The 18,952-nt window shown below is 41.0% G+C and overlaps 1 protein-coding gene across 1 annotated transcript in view; it reads right to left on the bottom strand.

The window, feature by feature from the left end:
• C8A (complement component 8, alpha polypeptide) overlaps positions 1-18,952 on the bottom strand; it is a 104,350-nt gene that overhangs the window by 58,284 nt on the left and 27,114 nt on the right. Inside the window, exons 2-4 of the mRNA XM_006879827.1 lie at positions 11,364-11,466; positions 2,771-2,915; positions 1,549-1,696 (exon numbers count right to left, since the gene is read on the bottom strand). Of these exons, the coding sequence (XP_006879889.1) occupies positions 1,549-1,696; positions 2,771-2,915; positions 11,364-11,466 (396 nt within the window). The remainder of the gene's footprint in view (positions 1-1,548; positions 1,697-2,770; positions 2,916-11,363; positions 11,467-18,952) is intronic.

The raw sequence follows: 18,952 nt of genomic DNA, 5'->3' as shown, positions 1-18,952 counted from the left end.
GAATGAATTAGACTAAAGAGCCATCTGTTATAGTGAAGTGTAGTTTGGACTGCAAACCAAGAGGTTTAACTGTCTTGCAACTGTTCTGTTGGTGACAGGCATTTTCCTTTAATAAAGATTTGCAGCTTCTGGTGGTCTAGTGAAAAGAAGCTGTGCTGCAATCCCAAAGGCCTGTGTTTTGAATCCACCAGCTGCTCCGGAGAAGAGATGGGCAGTTTCCTCACATGTGATCAACTGCCTCTGAAAACCCACTGGAGGATTAGCTATGGGTTGGTTCTGACTCTACCGCACACAACAACAACAACAACAACAGCGAACCTAGTGGAAAGTACCTCTGGTGCACAGTGCATAACAACAGTTGCACTGCTAAGCAAAAGATTGGTAGTTCAAGTTTACCCAGGAGAAAGATGTCAGGCTCTTTCCATAAGGATTTATAGCCTCAGGAATCTGATGAAGAGTTGCAGTGAAACAGAATTGACTATGACAGTGAGTGTTTGGTTTAAACCTGATAGCAATAGACTTGGTTTTGGTTTTAAGTCAGCCTAGATAGGGCCAAGGGCAAGAGTGTGCCAATGAGGCTTCTTGGAGGAGGCGATGGATGCTTAGAAAGAGCATTTTAGAAAGATCAGGTTACATTTCTTAAGCTTCAGAAGCAAAAGAATGTGATGCTTCCAAGGAACTGGCCTCAAATATGAGACATATGATGTAGCAAAATTAGAATAAAAGTTTATTTACTCTCCACAGAGAAAATGTAAACAGGAAGAGAGATAATAAGTGAGCACTGGCAAGGTGGGCTTCAAACCTCTCTTTGTTGTACCCCCAGAGCTTACTTTTTGAACTGCCTTCTGGAAGTTATGCTGCTAACCCAAAGTCTACATGTCTCTAGTGGTTTGAATCCACCAGTAGCTCCTCGGAAAACAGATGAACAATCTCCTCCCATGTGATTCGCAAATCCCATGGAGGACCAGCTATAAGTTGGTTCTGACTTAAACAGCAATGCATTTGTGGTTTTGGTTTTATTTCCACTGTTAGCATTCCCAGCTGCTGTTGACTTGATTCTGATGCAAGGTGATTTCATATGTGTTGGAGTAGAACTATGCTTCATGGTTTTTCAACAATTGGTTTTTCAGAAGTCGGTGCTTAGATTTTTCTTTCAGCATAACGTCCAGGTACTCCATTCCACCATTAGCAGTGGCTACACAAGCAGTTAAAGTGAAAAACAGAACAAGCACAGACCTAACAGAAAGAGAACTTGGATCAGAGAAGGCTTCTCCTAAAGAAGATGTAGCTTCTTAAAGTGGCCTTGGAGACAGATTTGAGGCTGAGAGGAGATGATCCGTAGAAAGTGAAGGGGTGAAAGGAAGGAAGATGCTCAAGGGGAGATGTGGAGGGGCAAGAATGAGCACTATAACCTGGGCAGGACGGGGCAGCCACTTTGGGACAGTGAGAGCTGCCTCACAGAAAGGGCTCTGTCTAGTCCCAAAATGAACACTCACAGCTGAAGATAAAGGACACTGTGCTTCTGGGCAGCCAGAGACAAGGACTTACCCCAAGGAGACCCTCTGTGATCCTGGAATTGGAACATACAGGCTACATTCATTGTCAATGACCCTAACATCTTCACATTGATCCTCATCAGAGCCATCAAGGCAGTCTCTGTCTCCATTACACAAAAGGTGACGTTTCAGGCAGCGACCTGAGAGGGACAGAAAGAGAATGAGAAATGCTATTTAGACCAACAATCAGAGCGTTGATCAATCATGAGTTCCTTGATATTTGGGTTTATTACTCATTCTTTCTCAGAAAACTCACTTTTTCACTATTCAAGTTGTATGTAATTCAAATACTCTTTGGAAGCCTGTACTGACTCCCTGGGACTACCCAATGCTAAAGATTACCATGTGTTACTGTATTTGACTCCAGTAACACTATCCCAGAGCCTTCATGGTTCAGCTCTTAAGTGATCAGGATGTAATCAGAAGGTTAATGGTTCCACAGGAGAAAAGATCTGGTGATCTGTTCCTATAAAAATGTTGTTGTTGTTGTTGTTATGTGCTGTCGAGTCGCCTGCGACTCATAACGATCTTATGTACAACAGCCCTAAACCCTGCTCTGTCCTGTGTCACTCTCACTGTCTCCAACACACCTAACCGCATTATACCCCAGTCACTGAATCAATCCATCTCATTGAGGGTCTTCCTCTCTTGCGCTGTCCCTCCACCCTCCCAAACATGACGTCCCTCTCCAAGGACTAGTCCCTCCTTACAACATGTCCAAAGTATGTCAAAGTTTCAGAATCCTTGCCTCCAGGAGAAACCTGGTTTAACCCTCTCCAGGATCAACCTGTTCATTATAGCCTTTGGAACTCATATGGGCTGGTTCTATACTGTCAAATGGGGTTAATATTAGTCAGAACTGACTCCCCGGCACACAACACGAGGATTCTCCCACACTAGCAATGGCTCCACATCAGGCAAGCAGTTTTTTCCCATCTCTGTGTTACAAGCAGGTAGTATTCTGCTTGGTACATAATATACATACAACAAATGCTTATTAAATTAATAGATGGGTAATCAGTTTCTTTTCTAAAGAAAACAAACTTTATTACAAACTTCCTCTGAAATTATTTGAGATGCTGGTTTAAATGTAGATTCTGGGCTTCACCCCAACCTTTCTGACTGACAAGCTTTAGAAGTAGTCCTCCCTGGGCAAATGCTCTGCACTTTAAAGCTGACAGTCGCAGCTGTTATCCTGCTGGGATGCTACTCACCTGTCTCCTTACACTGAAAATCCTGTCCGCACTGTGCTTGCTTTGTACAAGTCGTGGGACTGTGACAGCTGACTTTATCCCAGACGTCACCACTGCAGATGGTTCCCCCAAACTTGTCTGGCTGCAGGAGGCTCCGATATCGGTACTAAGTCAGATTTTTAAACAGACATATTATTGTCAATCAATCAACCAAGATTCCTGCAGGCAGGTCTCAGCTTGACATAAGGAATAACTGCTTCATGATTGAGAACTGCCTACAAAGCTGTCTTCTGAGGGGATGAGTGTTCACAAGTGGTGATGTTCAAACAGAGGTGGCACGCTCACCAGCTGGAACAGTGCAGAGATCCTCCAAGCATCAAATGAAAAGCTAGGAACAATTATTTCTAGCATCTTCCCACTTGCTAAACAAGACCTCCATCCCAAACCTCTTCCTTACTTAAGCTAGATAATTCATGTTAATCTTTCAAGATTTAGGGTCTTTTTAATTATTTATTCATTTTAATGAAAGTTTGCAGAGACTTAGGGTTTCCAGTCAGTCATTCTTTGCTACACTTTTCTCACTGCCCACCTTCTCCTCCTAATTCACTCTTCTCCTTGAAAGGTAAAAGAAAAACTCATTGTTAATGCAATCCCTCCCCCCAAGTCCACTCCACTGTGCAGTCTTCATTCTGGACTCCTGTCATGACAATAATACCCATCATATAACCCTTTTAAACAGTTCTCTCCCTCATCTGTTTCAATGCAGTATACACCATTCCTCCCCTCCTTCTCTGTCTTCCCTCAACCCCAATGTCAGCCCTGTTTTACAATAGTTGCCCTATGCAATATTTGTCCTTTTATGAAGCCTGCTCTAATTAAGAATGGCCATATATCTCCTCTGCTTATGTCCCTATTCTCACTTCTTGCCTCGCAGTTATCACATGAGACTCTGATTTCTCATTTTGCTGTAACTCTCACTGGACTGTGAGGAATCTGAGAACGAGAATGGGGTGAGAAAAAAGTATTATGTCTTTCTGGACTTGATATGCTTGGTGCTTGACCTTTAGTGAAGACACAAAAACACTTATAAGTTGTTGCTTTGGCCTCAAAACATCTCTTCTGGTCATCATATTCCTCCTCTCTGGAACATTATCATGTGGTTCGGATGGGGCTGATCACATCACTTCAGTCATAAAACTGTGCAGGTATTAACCAGACCGAGCCAATCAGAAAACTTCTGTAGAGACAATGATTGGTTGGCAGATTGGTCCACTTTTTAAACTAGGTCAATCAGAGTTCTTTCTAAGACATTTCCTTCAGACCTATTGGAAAAGAACATTTCCTTCCATTGCAAGTTATTAAGAATTGCAGGCGCATGCCTTATATGTAAAAAGAATCCTATCTATCTAAGAAATAAAAACAGATCTCTGAAGCCATCATCTGAGTCCAGGGTGTGATTAAAAAGGAATGAACTCATTGAAGAAAAGAAGGAATGAAAATACATCTAAATCTTGGGATCTATGGTTTTATGACTCTGTCTCTTGTCACTAGTCTTGTCACTAGTCTTGTCACTAGTGGAGAAAAAGGAAGTAGAAGGTGAGAAATTCCATCCCTGCCTTCACGATGCTTATATTCAAATAGAGGACATAAAATGTGCCCATAAAGAAAGACAACACTATAGATTATCCTATATGGAGAACATCCACACAGAGGCCCACAGTGGAGACTGCAGTCCCATATTTTCTACAGCCTCTTACCTTGGTTCATCCCAGAGACCATTAGTACACAAAGTGTGTTGGCAATCATGAAAGCAAGAATATGAGGGGAAATAGAAGTGAGTTTCTGACCCACATCTACTTCTTTCTTACTTGTTGTCTGCTGGAAGGAGACCCAGAAAAGTACAAATGGATTATATCCTCAGCTGCTAGCTGAGGTTGGAGTTTCAAGTCAGCACAGTGGTCCCTCAGATGAAAGATCTGGAGATGTTGTTGTTACGTGCCATTGAGTCCCCTGAGACTCTTAACAACCCTATGTACAGCAGCTCTGAAGCCTGCCCTGTCCTAAGCCAGTCTCACTGGCTCAAACACACCTATCCCCATTGCCCCAGTTACTGTATTAAGCCATCTCATCCAGAGTCTTCCTCTCCTGCGCTGGCCCTCCATCCTTCCAAGCATGATGTCCTTCTCCAAGGACCAATCCCTATGAGCCATGTATCCAAAGTTTGTGAGATGCAGCTTCAAAATCCTAGCCTCCAAGGAGAAACTTGTTTTCACTTTCTCTGAGACAGATCTATTTGTTTTCCCGGCTGTCCATGGTATGATCAAGACTCTTCTCCAGCACCACAACTCAAAGGCATCAATTCTTCTTCTGTCATCCTTAGTCATTGTCCAGCTCTCTGATGCATAATTGCAAAGACCATGTTCTGGATTAGGCTCACCTTAGTCTGTAGACTGACATCATTGCTCTTCAGCACTCTGGAGAGGTCCCTGACAGCAGATTTTCCCAGTGCAATTCGTCTTTTGATTTCCTAACTGCTGGTGCCAAGAGTGTTGATCTGGATATGTTGTTGTTATGTGCCATCGAGTCGTTTGTGACTCACAGCGAACCTATGTATAAGAGCTCTAAACACTGTTGTATCCTGTGCCAACCTAGCCATCCCAAACGCACTTATTCTCACCACTCCACTATCAGAATCGATCCATCTCATTGAAGGTCTTCTTCTCCTGTGCCGCCCCTCCACTCTGCCAAACATGATGTCCCTCTCCAAGGACCAGTCCCTCCTTGCAACATGCCCAAAGTATGTCAGATGAAGCTTCAGAATCCTTGACTCCAAGGAGCACTCTGGCTTCACCTTCTCCAAGACAAACCTGTTTGTTCTCCTAGCAGTCTATGGTATATTCAACACTCTTCTCCAACACCACAGCTCAAAGGCATCAATTCTCTTTCTATCAACCCTATTCACTATCCAACTCTCGGATGCATAGCACATAGACTGTCCCAAAAATCATCCCTTGGGAGCCTGTGGAGTACAATTCTCCTCTTGCAACAGGGATCATTCTGAGTGAGAATCAATTTGAACAAACTGGTATGTGACATCCAACAGCACTTCATTGCTTTGTGTCCCAGTAAATCTGTGAAATGAATTAGTTGATGTAGAAAACTTTATAATCATAATAGTTACAGTTTTTCTTTAATCTCTTTGTTACAAGTGGCATTCACTTCCTAAACAACATGCCTCTAGAAATTCTATGAAATTTGATAAATGCTGATAGTTATAGAAATGTTTCAGGCCTTTTGTGCATAGGGTCGCTATGAGTCACGCTTGACGGCAATCAATAATAACAATAACTTTGCTAGAGTTAAAAGTACTTGGGCATGACAATTATATTTACATTCAGATGCAGGATCTCAGATGCCAAATTTGCTTAACAACTGACCATTGATATATCATGTGCCCTTGTTGAACGTTGCTTCTCTATTAAGTATCGTATGTATAACAATAATTTATCTCAGAGGGTCTTGTAAACGAAATGAGATGCTATGTGGAGAAGCACGTGGCCCCATGCCTGGATTATCATTGGTGCTCACTGAGCAGAAGTGGATCCCACACTCTTACCCTATCATGCGATCTTTTCCAGATGATTCCAGTGGATGAGTTGTGGAGAAGCACAACTTTCTCTTCTGCTTGCTTCATTGCTCAATTGCAAAGGAGCAGGGTGGCAAACAAAGGTGAAGTTCAAAATTTTCCTTTTACCTTCCCTGCCTTTCTGTTAATAACAGTGGCAAGAACTTTGTAAACTTTGTGGGAAGAGATTAAAACTAATGACTTATTGGAGACTATTAGAGCTTTCTAATATTCTACCCACACTCCTGTCCCACAGTGCACCAAATAATGAGTGATTAGTGCATCAACAGAGAGCTAACTTTCTTTCTCACTCTTGAAAATGTTGATCAGATTTTTCAAGCCTTTTGTTACCAACATTTTAACAGTGAAGGAAGCTACCATCTTTTTAAGTGTTTGTTGTTGTTAGGTGCCATTTAATTGAGTACAATTCAGCAACCCTCTGGACAAGAGATATGAACCCTGTCCTATCTTGTATCTTCCTCACAATCTCTGACATACTTGAGACCATTGCCTCAGTCACCATGTCAATACATCTTGTTTAGGTTCTTCCTCTTTTTCGTTGACCCTCCATTTTTGCAAGCATGATGTCCCTTTCCAAGGAATAATAATAGCCTTTCCTCGCAACATGCCCGAAGTATATGAGGCAAAGCCTCACCATCTTTGCCTCCAAGAACCACTCTTACTGTACTTTCTTCAAGATGTATCTGGTTATTCTTTTGGCAGTCGATGAGATATTCAATTGTTGTTTTTGTTATGTGCCGTCGAGTCGCTTGCGACTCATAGCGACCCTATGTACAACAGCCCTAAACTCTGCTCTGTCCTGTGCCAATCGCACAGTCTCTGACACTCCCATCCCAATTATCCCAGTCACTGAATCAATCCACCTCATAGAGGGCCTTCCCCTCCTGAGCTGTCCCTCCACCCTCCCAAGCATGATGTCCTTCTCCAAGGACAGGTTTCTCCTTACAACATGTCCAAAATATGGACGGAGCCTCAGAACCCTTGCCTCCAAGGAGCCACCCAGTTTAACCCTTTCCAGGATGAATCTGTTTGTTTTCCTAGCAATTCATGGTACCCTCAATACTCTTCTTCAGCAACACAAAGGCATCAATTCTCCTCCTATCCTCCTTAGTTATTTTCCAACTCTCTGATGCATAACAAGTGATAGCAAAGGCACCTTCGTCTCCAGAGAGATACCATTGCTCTTGAGTACTTTGGAGAGGTCCCTAACAGGAGACTTTCCCATGGCAATGCGCCTTTTAATTTCCTGGCTGCTGGTGCCAAGACTGTTGACTGTAGAGCTGAGCAAACTAAAGCTGTGAACAATCTCAATCTCTTCACCATCCATCCTGATGCTGCCAATTGGCCCAGTGGTGAGAATCTTTGTCTTCTTGACATTGAGCCTCAAGCCCTATTGGAAGCTGCAATCCTTGACCCTCTGCAGCAAGCACTTCAGGTTCTCCTCAGTTTCAGCAAGCAGGGTTGTGCATAATGCAGATTATTGATAGAGCTTCCACCAATCTTGACCGCACATTTCTCCTCATAGAGCCCAGCCTCTGAATAATCTGTTCTTTATACAGGTTGAAACGGTATGGAGACAGGACACATCCCTGGCGTACGCCTTTCCCTATTTGAACCATGCAGTGTTTCCTTGCTCTGTTCTGATGACTGCCTCTTGGTCTAAGTATAGGTTTCTCATTAGCACGATCAAGTGTTCTGTGATTCCCATTCTTCTCAGAGTCAGTCACAGTTTGTTATGACCCACACAATCAAACGCTTTTTGCATAGTCAATGAAACACAGATAGACATTCCTCTCGTATTCTCTGCTTTCAGCTAAGATCCATCTAAAATTAGCTACAATATCCCTACCACCACGACCCCTTCTAAACCCAGCCTGGACTTCCGGCAGTTCTCTGCTGATGAGCTTGCTGTTCCAGTAGTTTTTGGATAATCTTCAGTAGAATCTTGCTTGCAAGTGAAATCAACGATATAGTTCTATAGTTTCCACACTCCGTTGGGTCACCCTTCTTTGGGATGGGAACAAATATAGATCTCTTCCAGTCAGTTGGCCAAGTGGTCGTTCTCCAGATTTCTTGGCACAACTTGGTGAGCACGTCCAGGGCAGCATCTGTTAGCTGAAATACATCAATTGGTATACCATCTATTCCTGGGCCCTTATTTTCTGCTATTTATTTCCTTCAAAGCAGCCTGAACTTCTTTCATCACCATAGGCTCTTGCTCATATGTTGTTTCATTAAATTCTTCTGTGTCTGCCAATTCTTTTCAATACAATGACTCAGTATATTCCTTCCATCTTCTTTTAATACTTCCTGGATCATTTAATATTCTCCCTAAAGCATCCTTGATTATAGCAACTCGAGGTTTGAATTTGTTCTTCAGTTCCTTGAGCTTAAGAAATGCTGAGCGAGTTCGGCCCTTTTGATTTTCTGACTCCAAATCCTTGCACATTTCATTGTAATAGTATACTTTGTCACCAGTGCTGCCTTTTGAAATTTTCTATTCAACTCTTTAGTATCTTGAATTCTTTCTTGTGCTTTGGCTTCTCTGAGCTCCAGTGCAATTTTCAGAGTATCTTCTGACATCCATTTTGGTCTTCTCTTCCTCTTCTGTCTTTGCAATGACTGTTTGCACTCTTCCTGGATTATATCCTTGATATCCCCGCACCCCCAACTCATCTGGTCTTTGCTCATTAGTGTTCAAGGCCTCAAATCTGTTCCTGAGATGGTTCTGAAATTCAGGTGGGATAGACTCAAAGTCATATTTTGGATATATTCGGTACTCATTTCTAACACCACAGCTCAAAGTCATCAATTCTTCTGTCATCCTTATTCATTGCCCAGCTCTCAGATGCATAACAAGTAATTGAGAAGATCACAGCCTGTTGACCAAATATCTCCCATACCTCATCTTTTGTAATCGTCATAAACAATTGGGATTAAATGTTACTATAATTCCTGTTTTAAACTGGGTTAGAATTCCATTAGTTACTTACTCGATAGATGACTAAATTAATCATTTAAAGTTTCTAACCCTCACCTTTTCTATCTGCAAAATGAGAATACATCTGAGTGCTACTGTGAAGGTTAGTGATAATACATGTAAATTCTCAATGACAATAATTATGAACATCATTGTAATTATCACAGGGAGTTTTGGTTGTCTAGTGGATAAGGATTTGTGTTGCCAACCTAAAGGCAGACAGTTCAAACTCACCTAAAATTCACAAAGCTAATGCTCTACAGGAGAAAGATAGACCATCTCTTCCTGTGTGATTTATAATCTCTGAAACCCCTAGAGGGTCAGCTATGATTCGATTCTAACTTAGTGGCAATGAGTGGTCATGAGCATCCTTCTTATAGCGTGATGGTGGGCTACAGAGAAAGAATTTATGATTGAATGAGAATTGGATGGGTAACCATTGATGCCAGTCATTACTGTCCAGTACAGCTCAGGTGGAAGCAGCAAATGGTGAGGCCCATAGGTTTCCTGGAGTCAGACTAATAGCATTTTTAAATCTAGGTTCTATCATTGTCTTAATGAGTGACAAAAGCAGTTATTTCACTCCCCAAAGCCTCCATGTTCTCATTTATTAAAGGAAGATGATAATATCTATCACATAGGGTTGACTATGAAAGTCAAACAAGATAATTCATTTGAAATATTAATGTAGTTCCTGGTATGTAGATATCATTTAATGAATGGTGGCTATTAAGGCTGACATCATTCTTCCTGTGGTTCCTGTACTTGGAATAAGGTTCATTCCCACTGGCTCCCTGTTTTCCAAGTTTGTATCAGATAATGAAGATATTGTTTTGCAGAAAGGTTTGCACAGAAACACCCTCAGGGACTTCTCTGTGCTGTTGCCTGTGGTTGGTATCATTAAGACACAATTCTCTTTTCTAGCTGGTAGATAATGTTTCTTTCCAGAAATGCACAACTTTCTTTCGACAATTTTGAGAGGGCAAAACCATAGGGTCATCTTTCACTTAAATAATTAAGAGAGTTTAATTATTTTAAATATTCCTTTCAAGAGATAGATGTCTTTTTAAGTCACCAAGGAAACAATTCAGGTTTGCTTTAAACTATAAGCTATTCACCTGTGTTATCTGCTAGCCAACCTGTAATACATGAGAAAGCGAGGTCAGGATGTGTAGGATTGCCAGTACACAGCCTCCTCTCTCTCTTTCCTATCATTGCAATTACTTCAAAACTGACCCATAATTGACCCTCTTTTGGGTTTCTGAAACTGTAAATCGCATGGAGGAGATTACTCATCTTTCTCCCTTGGAGCCACTGGTGGGTTCAAACCAACAAAGAGGTACAACCTCTGCGTTAACAGCATAACTTCTTATGGACTAAGCTGCCAGTACTCCCTGTGTAGCCGACAACGCACGCTCAATTACAGAAGAGAGAGAAGTAATGTGACTAGGGAGACAGAGAGTGGATGAGGGCCCACAAGCCACACGGTCACCAGAAACAGAAAGCAACAAAGAGCCTCTACAGAGAGCATGGCCCTGCCACCCTCTTGATTTTAGACTCAGGGCCTCCAGACTGTGGCAGAACAGACTTTCATTACTTAAACCACTGACTTTGTGGTAATTTGTTTCCATGTCTTTCTCTAGCAATTGATCTCACCTATTGAAGTGTCAATGCAAGTGAGTCAGTTAATGTCCTGTTACCATCCGTAAGGTGACATTGGCTAATTTTCAGAGGTAGATTGCCAGGCTTTTCTTCCTAATATGTTCTGATCTAGAAGCTTGACTGAAACCTCTGGTGGCCCTGCTAGTTAGTACAGAGAATATTGGTGCCATATGTTCAAGCATCACAGCAACATGCAAGCCTCCAAGGAAAAGAAACTGACAGATGAGGGGTGACTGACTAGACTTGTAAAGCTAATGCTCATCTCCATTTGAATGATGGCTACCCAAACCAAATATGAAATTCCTAGGTGACCATAAATGTTTTACCTTTTGGCTCTGGCATGGAAAGCACTCTGTCCACTCGGACCAGCTGCTCAGCTGGCAGTTAACGGCCGCTGGGGTGGGACTGTGATCAGCCCGGCCGACTCTCCTAAACAGAGGAAAGATTCCCACTCAGTTTGAGATGCAAAATTCAGGGGTGGGGGCGGGGAGGAGCAGAAGAAAAGAAAACTGGGCACATTTTCCTGCTGGTAAAATCACAGTTTGTAAGAAAAGAGGACTAATTACAGATTGGTTATATTTTTATCATGAATATTCATTGTACCACTACTGCAAGTATCATGCTGGAAGATTATACAATTCTCTCTCTAAATCTATTTCATTGCCATGACTGTAGAATTATCCTATTGCTAGAGAGACAGGTATTTTGGAGAAGGAACATTTTTTTAATAGCTAATGTAGCAGAAGATCAAGGATTACAGCCTTCAATATGGATTGAAACTCAATATCAAGAAAACAAAGATTCTCACCACTGGGCCTATTGGCATCATCGTGATAGATGGGGAAGAGATTGAGATTGTTGACAGCTTTAGTTTGCTTGGCTTTACAATCAACACTCTTGGTACCAGGAGCCAGGAAATTAAAAGGTGAATTGCATTGGGAAAGTCTGCTGTCGGAGACCTCTCCAAGGTACTGAGGATTAGTGATGTCAGTCTGGAAACAAAGGTGTGCCTGATACAGGCCATGATCTTTGCCATTACTTGCTATGCATTAGAGAAGGAGAGTTGATGCCTTTGAGCTTTGGTGCTGGAGAAGAGTATTGAATATACCATGGACTGCTAGAAGAACAAACAAGTTCATCCTGGAGAGGGTGAAGCCAGGTTGCTCCTTGGAGGCTAGGATTCTGAAGCTTCGTCGACATACTTTGGACATGTTGCAAGGAAAGACCAATCCTTAGAGAGGGGCATCATGCTTCGGTGGATGGAGGGACAGGGCGACAGTGCACTGTCAGTGTGAGAGGAAGACCCTCAAGAAGATGGACTGATTCCGTCACTGGGGTACTGGAGATAGGCGTGTCAGAGACAGTGAGATTGGCAAGGGATAGAGAGGGTTTAGGCTGTTGTAAATAGGGTCGTTATGAGTCATAAGCAACTTGACCCCACATAACAACAAAGTAGCAGACAGTGGGATCCACTTTTTACCTTTGAAATCTTGAGCAAGTTACTTAATAACTCTATGCTGCATCTTCCCCACTTGTATAATAATGTTAATAACAACATTCACTAATGAGGTCATGCCCTTGGGTGGTTCAAACACTTCATATGTTTGGATGCTAACCAATAGGTTAAAGGTCCTAAAAGTGCAGTGAAAGAAATGCCTGGTGATAAATTTATGAGAAAGTAACAATTGAAAACCCCATACAGCACAGTTCTACCCTGACACATCGGAATTGGCTCACTGGAAACTAGCTTTAGTCGGGTTTGGGGTTTTTTTTCTCCTGGGGTAAAGAAAACAACTAGTGAACCAACTCATAGCTGACCCCCTGACAGATTTTCAGAGGCTATAAATTGTGGGAGAGGAGACTCCTCATCTTTCTCCCTTGGAATCAAACCAGCAGTCTTTAGTTAACAGTGCAGTTTTCTACAGACTACATCACCAGAGACACCCACAGATTATTAAGGGCTTTGAAGAATTTTCACAAGTGAATTATATCTTACACCATTTCCAGAAATCAAAGTCAAAACTGAAAACGTTTAAAGTATTTATTCACTAGCATAGTTTTTAATAATCACAATAAACTCATTATACATTACTATGCCATGTTTAGAAATTGCCTATAACTCTGAAGGGTTTATTAATGATTGAATTTTATCCCTTGCTAAGATGTCACATGGATGATCTGCTGAGGTAAACTATACTGGTCCTGTACTGTACGTAAGAATACCAGCATTAAAAACCAAAAGAAACCCAAACTAGGTTAAAGCTTGAAGTCATAATCCAGCTGTGACACAAGCAAAATTGGAAGGAGTAATGACAATCCATCTCAGTCTCCCCTGCCCCCAGTGATCCTCTGTTTCCCAAATAGAAAATCCTCCCCAGCAATTGAGCTCTCTTGATAGGCTGCTCAAAGCTGAGGCTGTTCTCCTGTGATCCACAAGGGTTTCACCAGCTGGCCTTCACAAATAGGTCATCAGGTCTTTCTTCCTGGTCTGTGTGATGCTGACAAGTTCATTTCCTACACCTCATCAGACCACTCATCATAGCATGGGAGGGGACTACCTCCTTACTTTACAAACCAGTGAACAGCAATCAAGCAGAGAGAGGCTTGCCTACAATAATAACACAGGTGGAAGGTAGAAACTGGCCTCACTCCAAACTGACCATGTTCTATTAATCCATGCTACCCCTTCAGAGCTTTCTAGCTAGCCTTATGGCACTCAGAACACTCAGGGAGAATGGCTAAGTCTCGGGTCTGTCTAGAGGTAAATCTTCACCTTTCCCCACAATGTTGTGGCTTTTGCAGTGTCATCAAAGCCTGGTTAAGAGTAAGGGAAGTGGGAACATTGTGATATCTAACATGGCCAGAGCCTCTATAAGCTAGGCTGTATCTCCCATACTGAATGATACAGTTAACTCCAATGGGATGACATGGGGGTGGGCGGCAGGAGTGATGGACAGTTCTTAAAATCTCGTTGTAATTATGCAGCAAGCTTTGACCTGTGCTAAACGGTGACTATTGTACTAAAACTTTAGATTAGGAGCCATAACATAGTGAATAAAATGATGCATTGATTTGCCAAAATTTTGTTATCAAGAACCCTCTATACTCTGAACAATTAATGAGGTAAAAAACCTGTCATCAAGTTAATTAGGGATATCAAAATCCACACATTTCAAAACAAAATGGTGGACAATAAATTATTTACTATTTTATTTTTTAAATCACTCTTGTTGCTAGGTGCTCTAAGTTACTATGGCTCGCAGCGACCCCAGGAACAATGGATCTCAGCCTTGCCCTATGCTGTGCCATCCTCATCATTTCCAATAGACTTGGTTGTTATGGTCTCTGTGGCAATCTACCTTGTTGAGGGTTTTCATCTCTTCTGCTGACCTTTCTAAAACATTTATGTTCCTCCTAACAATATGCCCAAAATACTTAAGGCAAAGCTTCGTCATCCTCTTTTCCAAAGAACACTCTAGTTGTACTTTACCCAAGACATACTTGTTTGTTCTCTTGAAAATCCATGGGATACTTTTCTCCAACATCACAATTCAAATACATCTTTTTTTTTCTGTCATCCTTATTTGTCATCCAACTTTCAGAGCATAACAAATAATGAAAAGAACATGAATTGAATCTGATGCACCTTAGTCTTTTCAATGACATCATTGCATCTTAACACCTTAGAGAGATCCTTGATGGCAGATTTACTGAATGTACTATGTCTTTTGAATTCCTAACTGTTGGTGCCAAGGGTGTTGATTGTGGATTCAAGCAAGGTGAAATCGTTGGCAACTTTAATCTTCTCTCCATCTATCATGATGTTGCCTATTGACACAGTGGTGAGTAATTTCATCTTTTTTATTCTGAGATAAAATCCATATTGATGGCTATACTCTTTGATTTTATGCTAAAAGTGTTTCAGGTCCTCTTTATTTTCGGCAAGCAAGGTTGTGTTATCTACATTATATATAAAGCAAGTTGTTGATGCAGCTTACCCTGATCCTGATGCCACATTCTTCTTCATAAAGTCCAGCCTCTCAAATTATTTGCTTGGCATATTGATTGAATAAGTATAGAAAAAGGATGGAGTCCTGATGCATACCTTTCTTGATTTTAAATCATACAGTATTCCCTTGCTTTGTTCAGACAACAGCTTCATGGTCTAAATAAAGGTTTCTCATGAGCACAATTAAGTGTTCTGAAATCCCCATTCTTTTCAATGTTAGGCAAAATTTGTTATGATCCACACAGTCATTTGCGTGGTCAATAAAATACAAATAAACCTTCTCCTGGTATTCTTTGCCTTCAGCCAAGATCCAGCTGACATCAGCAATAATAGTCCTGGTGCTATGCTTGCTTTAAACTCAGCCTGAATTTCTAAAAATTCTCTGTTGATGTACTACTCCAGCTATTTTTGGATGATTTTCAGTAAGATTTCATTTGGATGTAATATTTATAATATTGTACAAAAATGTCCATGTTCTGTTGGATCACATTTTTTGGTAATGAAAACAAATATTAATCCCTTCCAGTCCATTTGGAAATTAGTATCTTCCCACTGCAATGGGAAAGTTGGCTGTTAGGGACCTCTCCAGGGTACTGGAGAGCAATGGTGTCACTCTGGAGAATAAGGTGCATCTGATACAGGCTATGGTCTTTGCAATCACTTGTTATGCATCAGAGAGTTGGATAATAACTAAGGAGGATAGAAGGAGAATTGATGCCTTTGAGCTGTGGTTCTGGAGAAGAGTATTAAATATACCCTGGACTGCCAAGGAAACAAACAGATTCATCCTGGAGAGGGTTAAACCAGGCTACTCCTTTGAGGCAAGGATTCTGGGACTTTGTCTGACATACTTTAGGCATATTGTAAGGAGGGATCCATCCTTGGAGAGGCACATCATGCTTGGGAGAGTGGAGGGACGGCTCAAGAAGGAAAGACCCTCTATGAGGTGGATTGATTCAATGACTGGGGTAATCAGGATGGGTGTGTCAGAGGCAATGCGATTGGCACAGGATAGAACAGGATTTAGGGCTGTAGTACATAGGGTCGCTTTGAGTTGCAAACAACTCGATGGCACATAACAACAACAACAACAACACAAGCTTCACCTAATTCTAATTATAGTTTGCCTCTTAAACTGATTTTGTGTCAGTCAATTCTTCCTAGCACATTGACTCTTTGTATTCTCTCCATCTTATTTTGAAGCTTCCTGTAATGGGCAAAATTTTGCCAATAGCATCCTTCAATATTGCAACTAGAGGCTTGAGTTTGTTTTTCAGTTCTTTCAGCTTGTGGAATACTGAGTAAGTTCTTCCCTTCTGATTTTCTAAGTTCAGCTCTTTGCATATTTCGTTATAATATTTTGGTTTGCCTTCTAAAACTACCCTATGAAATTTTCTGTTCAACTTCTTCACTTTGCCATTTTGCCCCTCTGTTTTAATTTCTCGATGTTCAAGTGCAATTTTAAGATCAAATTTTAGCCTGGCACTAAAGGGAAACCCTTCTTAGTTATCTGGAAAAATGTTTTCTTTCTTCTTTCAGCTCTATACCTGTACAAGTTTGGATTTTCACCCAACACACCAGATAGCAAGAGATTAAATACAGAAATAGAAAGTCCATCTGCATTCTATTAAGCCCTACATGAAAATTTTTGAGAATGTAAAACAATGACATTTTTCTCAGAAACATTTAAAATATTAATTTTTTATATCAATGCATAATTTATTGCTATTTGTTGTGGTGGGTGAAAATCCAAACTGATACACTTATATATCTGGAAGAATAAGGGAAATTTTACATTTTTTCATACAACAGAGATAGTTATTCTTTTATTCCAGACCAAAGTTTGGTTAGTGATAAATTCTTGAATCTTAGTTGCGATATAGAATCTCAAATCATACGATTTGTATTCTACTATGTTCAACTCTGTGTTCCTCTGTTGTTCAGAGTGGTTTAGATAATTGGTGACTAGAATGCAAATATTGAAAGCAATGAAGAAGAAATGGTAGTTGGAAAATATGAACTTGGTGACCAAAATGAGGCCAAAAATAGAATGATTAAATTTTATACATTCAGTGATTTATTCATCGCAAATACCTTTAAAAAATAAAACAGATGGTGACTTTACTTACACGTGGACCTCACCTAAGGGAATGCCCAGGAATCAGATTGACTACAATTGTGGAAGAAATAAATAGAGCAACTCAATATCAGCTGACAGAGATCATCAATCACTTATGTGCAAGTTCAGATTGAGGCTGAAGAAAATTAAAATAAGTCCACAGAAGTGGATGAAAGAGGAATCCTGGTTGAAAGCAGAGAATACTAGAAGAATGTCAGTATTTTATTGATTATGAAAAGGCATTTGCCTGTGTGGATCACAGTAAACTACGACTAACTTTGAAAGAAATCTCAAAACACTTGATTGTGCTCATGCAAAATCTGTACCTAGAACAAGAAACTGTTGTCCAAACCGAGCAAGGAAACAAGGCATGCTTTAAAATCAGGAAAGGTGTGTGTCAGGAATACATTCGTTCTCCAAACCTATTCAATTGGTATACTGAGCAAATAATTTTTTGAAGTTGGAGTCTATGAAGAAGAGTGTGGCATGAGGATTAGAGCAAGACTCACTCATCAAAACCCTGAATTATGCAGGGGACACGGAATTTTCTTGCAGAAAGTGGTAGTGTTGTTGTTAGGTGCTGTTAAGTCAAACATGACTCTTAGCAATCCTATGAATAAAAGATCTGAACCCTGACTTATATCCTCTCCCATCCTCATACTTCCTGACACACAAGAGCCCATTGCAGCAATCCACCCGGTCCTCTCCTTCTCCAACCCTCCACTCTTCCCAACATAATATCCTCCTTCAAAGAAAGCACCTCCTAGCAACATATCAAAAGTATGTGAGGCAAAGCCTCATCCTTCTGCCTCCAAAAGAGCACTCTGGTTGCACCCTCTCTAAGACATATTTGTTCATTCTCTTGGTCATCCATGGGATGTTCAGTGGTCTTCTCCAACACCACAGCTCAAAGGTGTCAATTCTTCTTCTGTCATCTTTATTCATTGTCCAGCACTCCCTTCCCAATTCCAAACCATGCAGTGCTCCCCGCTCCATTCACACAATAGCTTCATAGTTCCTCATGAACACAATCAAGCACTCTGGGATTCCCATTCTTCTCAATGTTAGCACAACTTGTCATGATCCACACTGTTAAATGCATTTGTATAGTAAATAAAGCACAAATAGACATTCTTCTGTTATTCCTTACTTTCAGCCAGGATCCATCTGACATTAGCAATGATATCCCTGGTGTCACAGCCTCTTCTAAATCCTGCTTGAACTTTTGGCAGTTCCTTTTATCTGTACTGTTTCAGCCATTTTTGAATGATCTACAGCAGTATTTTGCTTGCATGTGGTACCAATGATATAGTTTGCTAATTTCCACATTCAGTTGGATCACCTTTCTTGGAACTGGGAATATATATGGACCTTTTCCAATTCATTGACAAAACAACTGTCCTACAAATTTCCTGGCATAGACTGGTGAGTGCATCCAAGGCTGCATTTGTTAATTGAAGCAAGTCTGTTGGTAGGACCCAAATCGCTTGCTGCATAGGATCAAAGACTACAGCCTTCACTATAGATTACATTTCAACATGAAGAAAACAAAAGTCCTTTTCACTGTGTCAATGGGGGACACCATGAGAGATGGAGAAAACATTGAAGTTGTCAATGATTTCATCTTAATTAGATCCACAATCAACACCCTTGGTATTAGCAGTCAGGAGATCAAGAGATGTATTGCTTTGGGCAAGTAAGCTGTCATGGCCATCTCCAAAACACTGAGGAGCAATGACGTCCCTTTGAAGACTAAGATGTGCCTAAAGGCAGCACGGGACGACAAA

The sequence above is a fragment of the Elephantulus edwardii genome, unplaced genomic scaffold, assembly GCF_000299155.1.
Source record: "Elephantulus edwardii isolate Elephantulus edwardi_28Jun2011 unplaced genomic scaffold, EleEdw1.0 scaffold00005, whole genome shotgun sequence".
NCBI classification, from domain to species: domain Eukaryota; kingdom Metazoa; phylum Chordata; class Mammalia; order Macroscelidea; family Macroscelididae; genus Elephantulus; species Elephantulus edwardii.
This window is presented reverse-complemented; position numbering and strand designations above follow the sequence as displayed.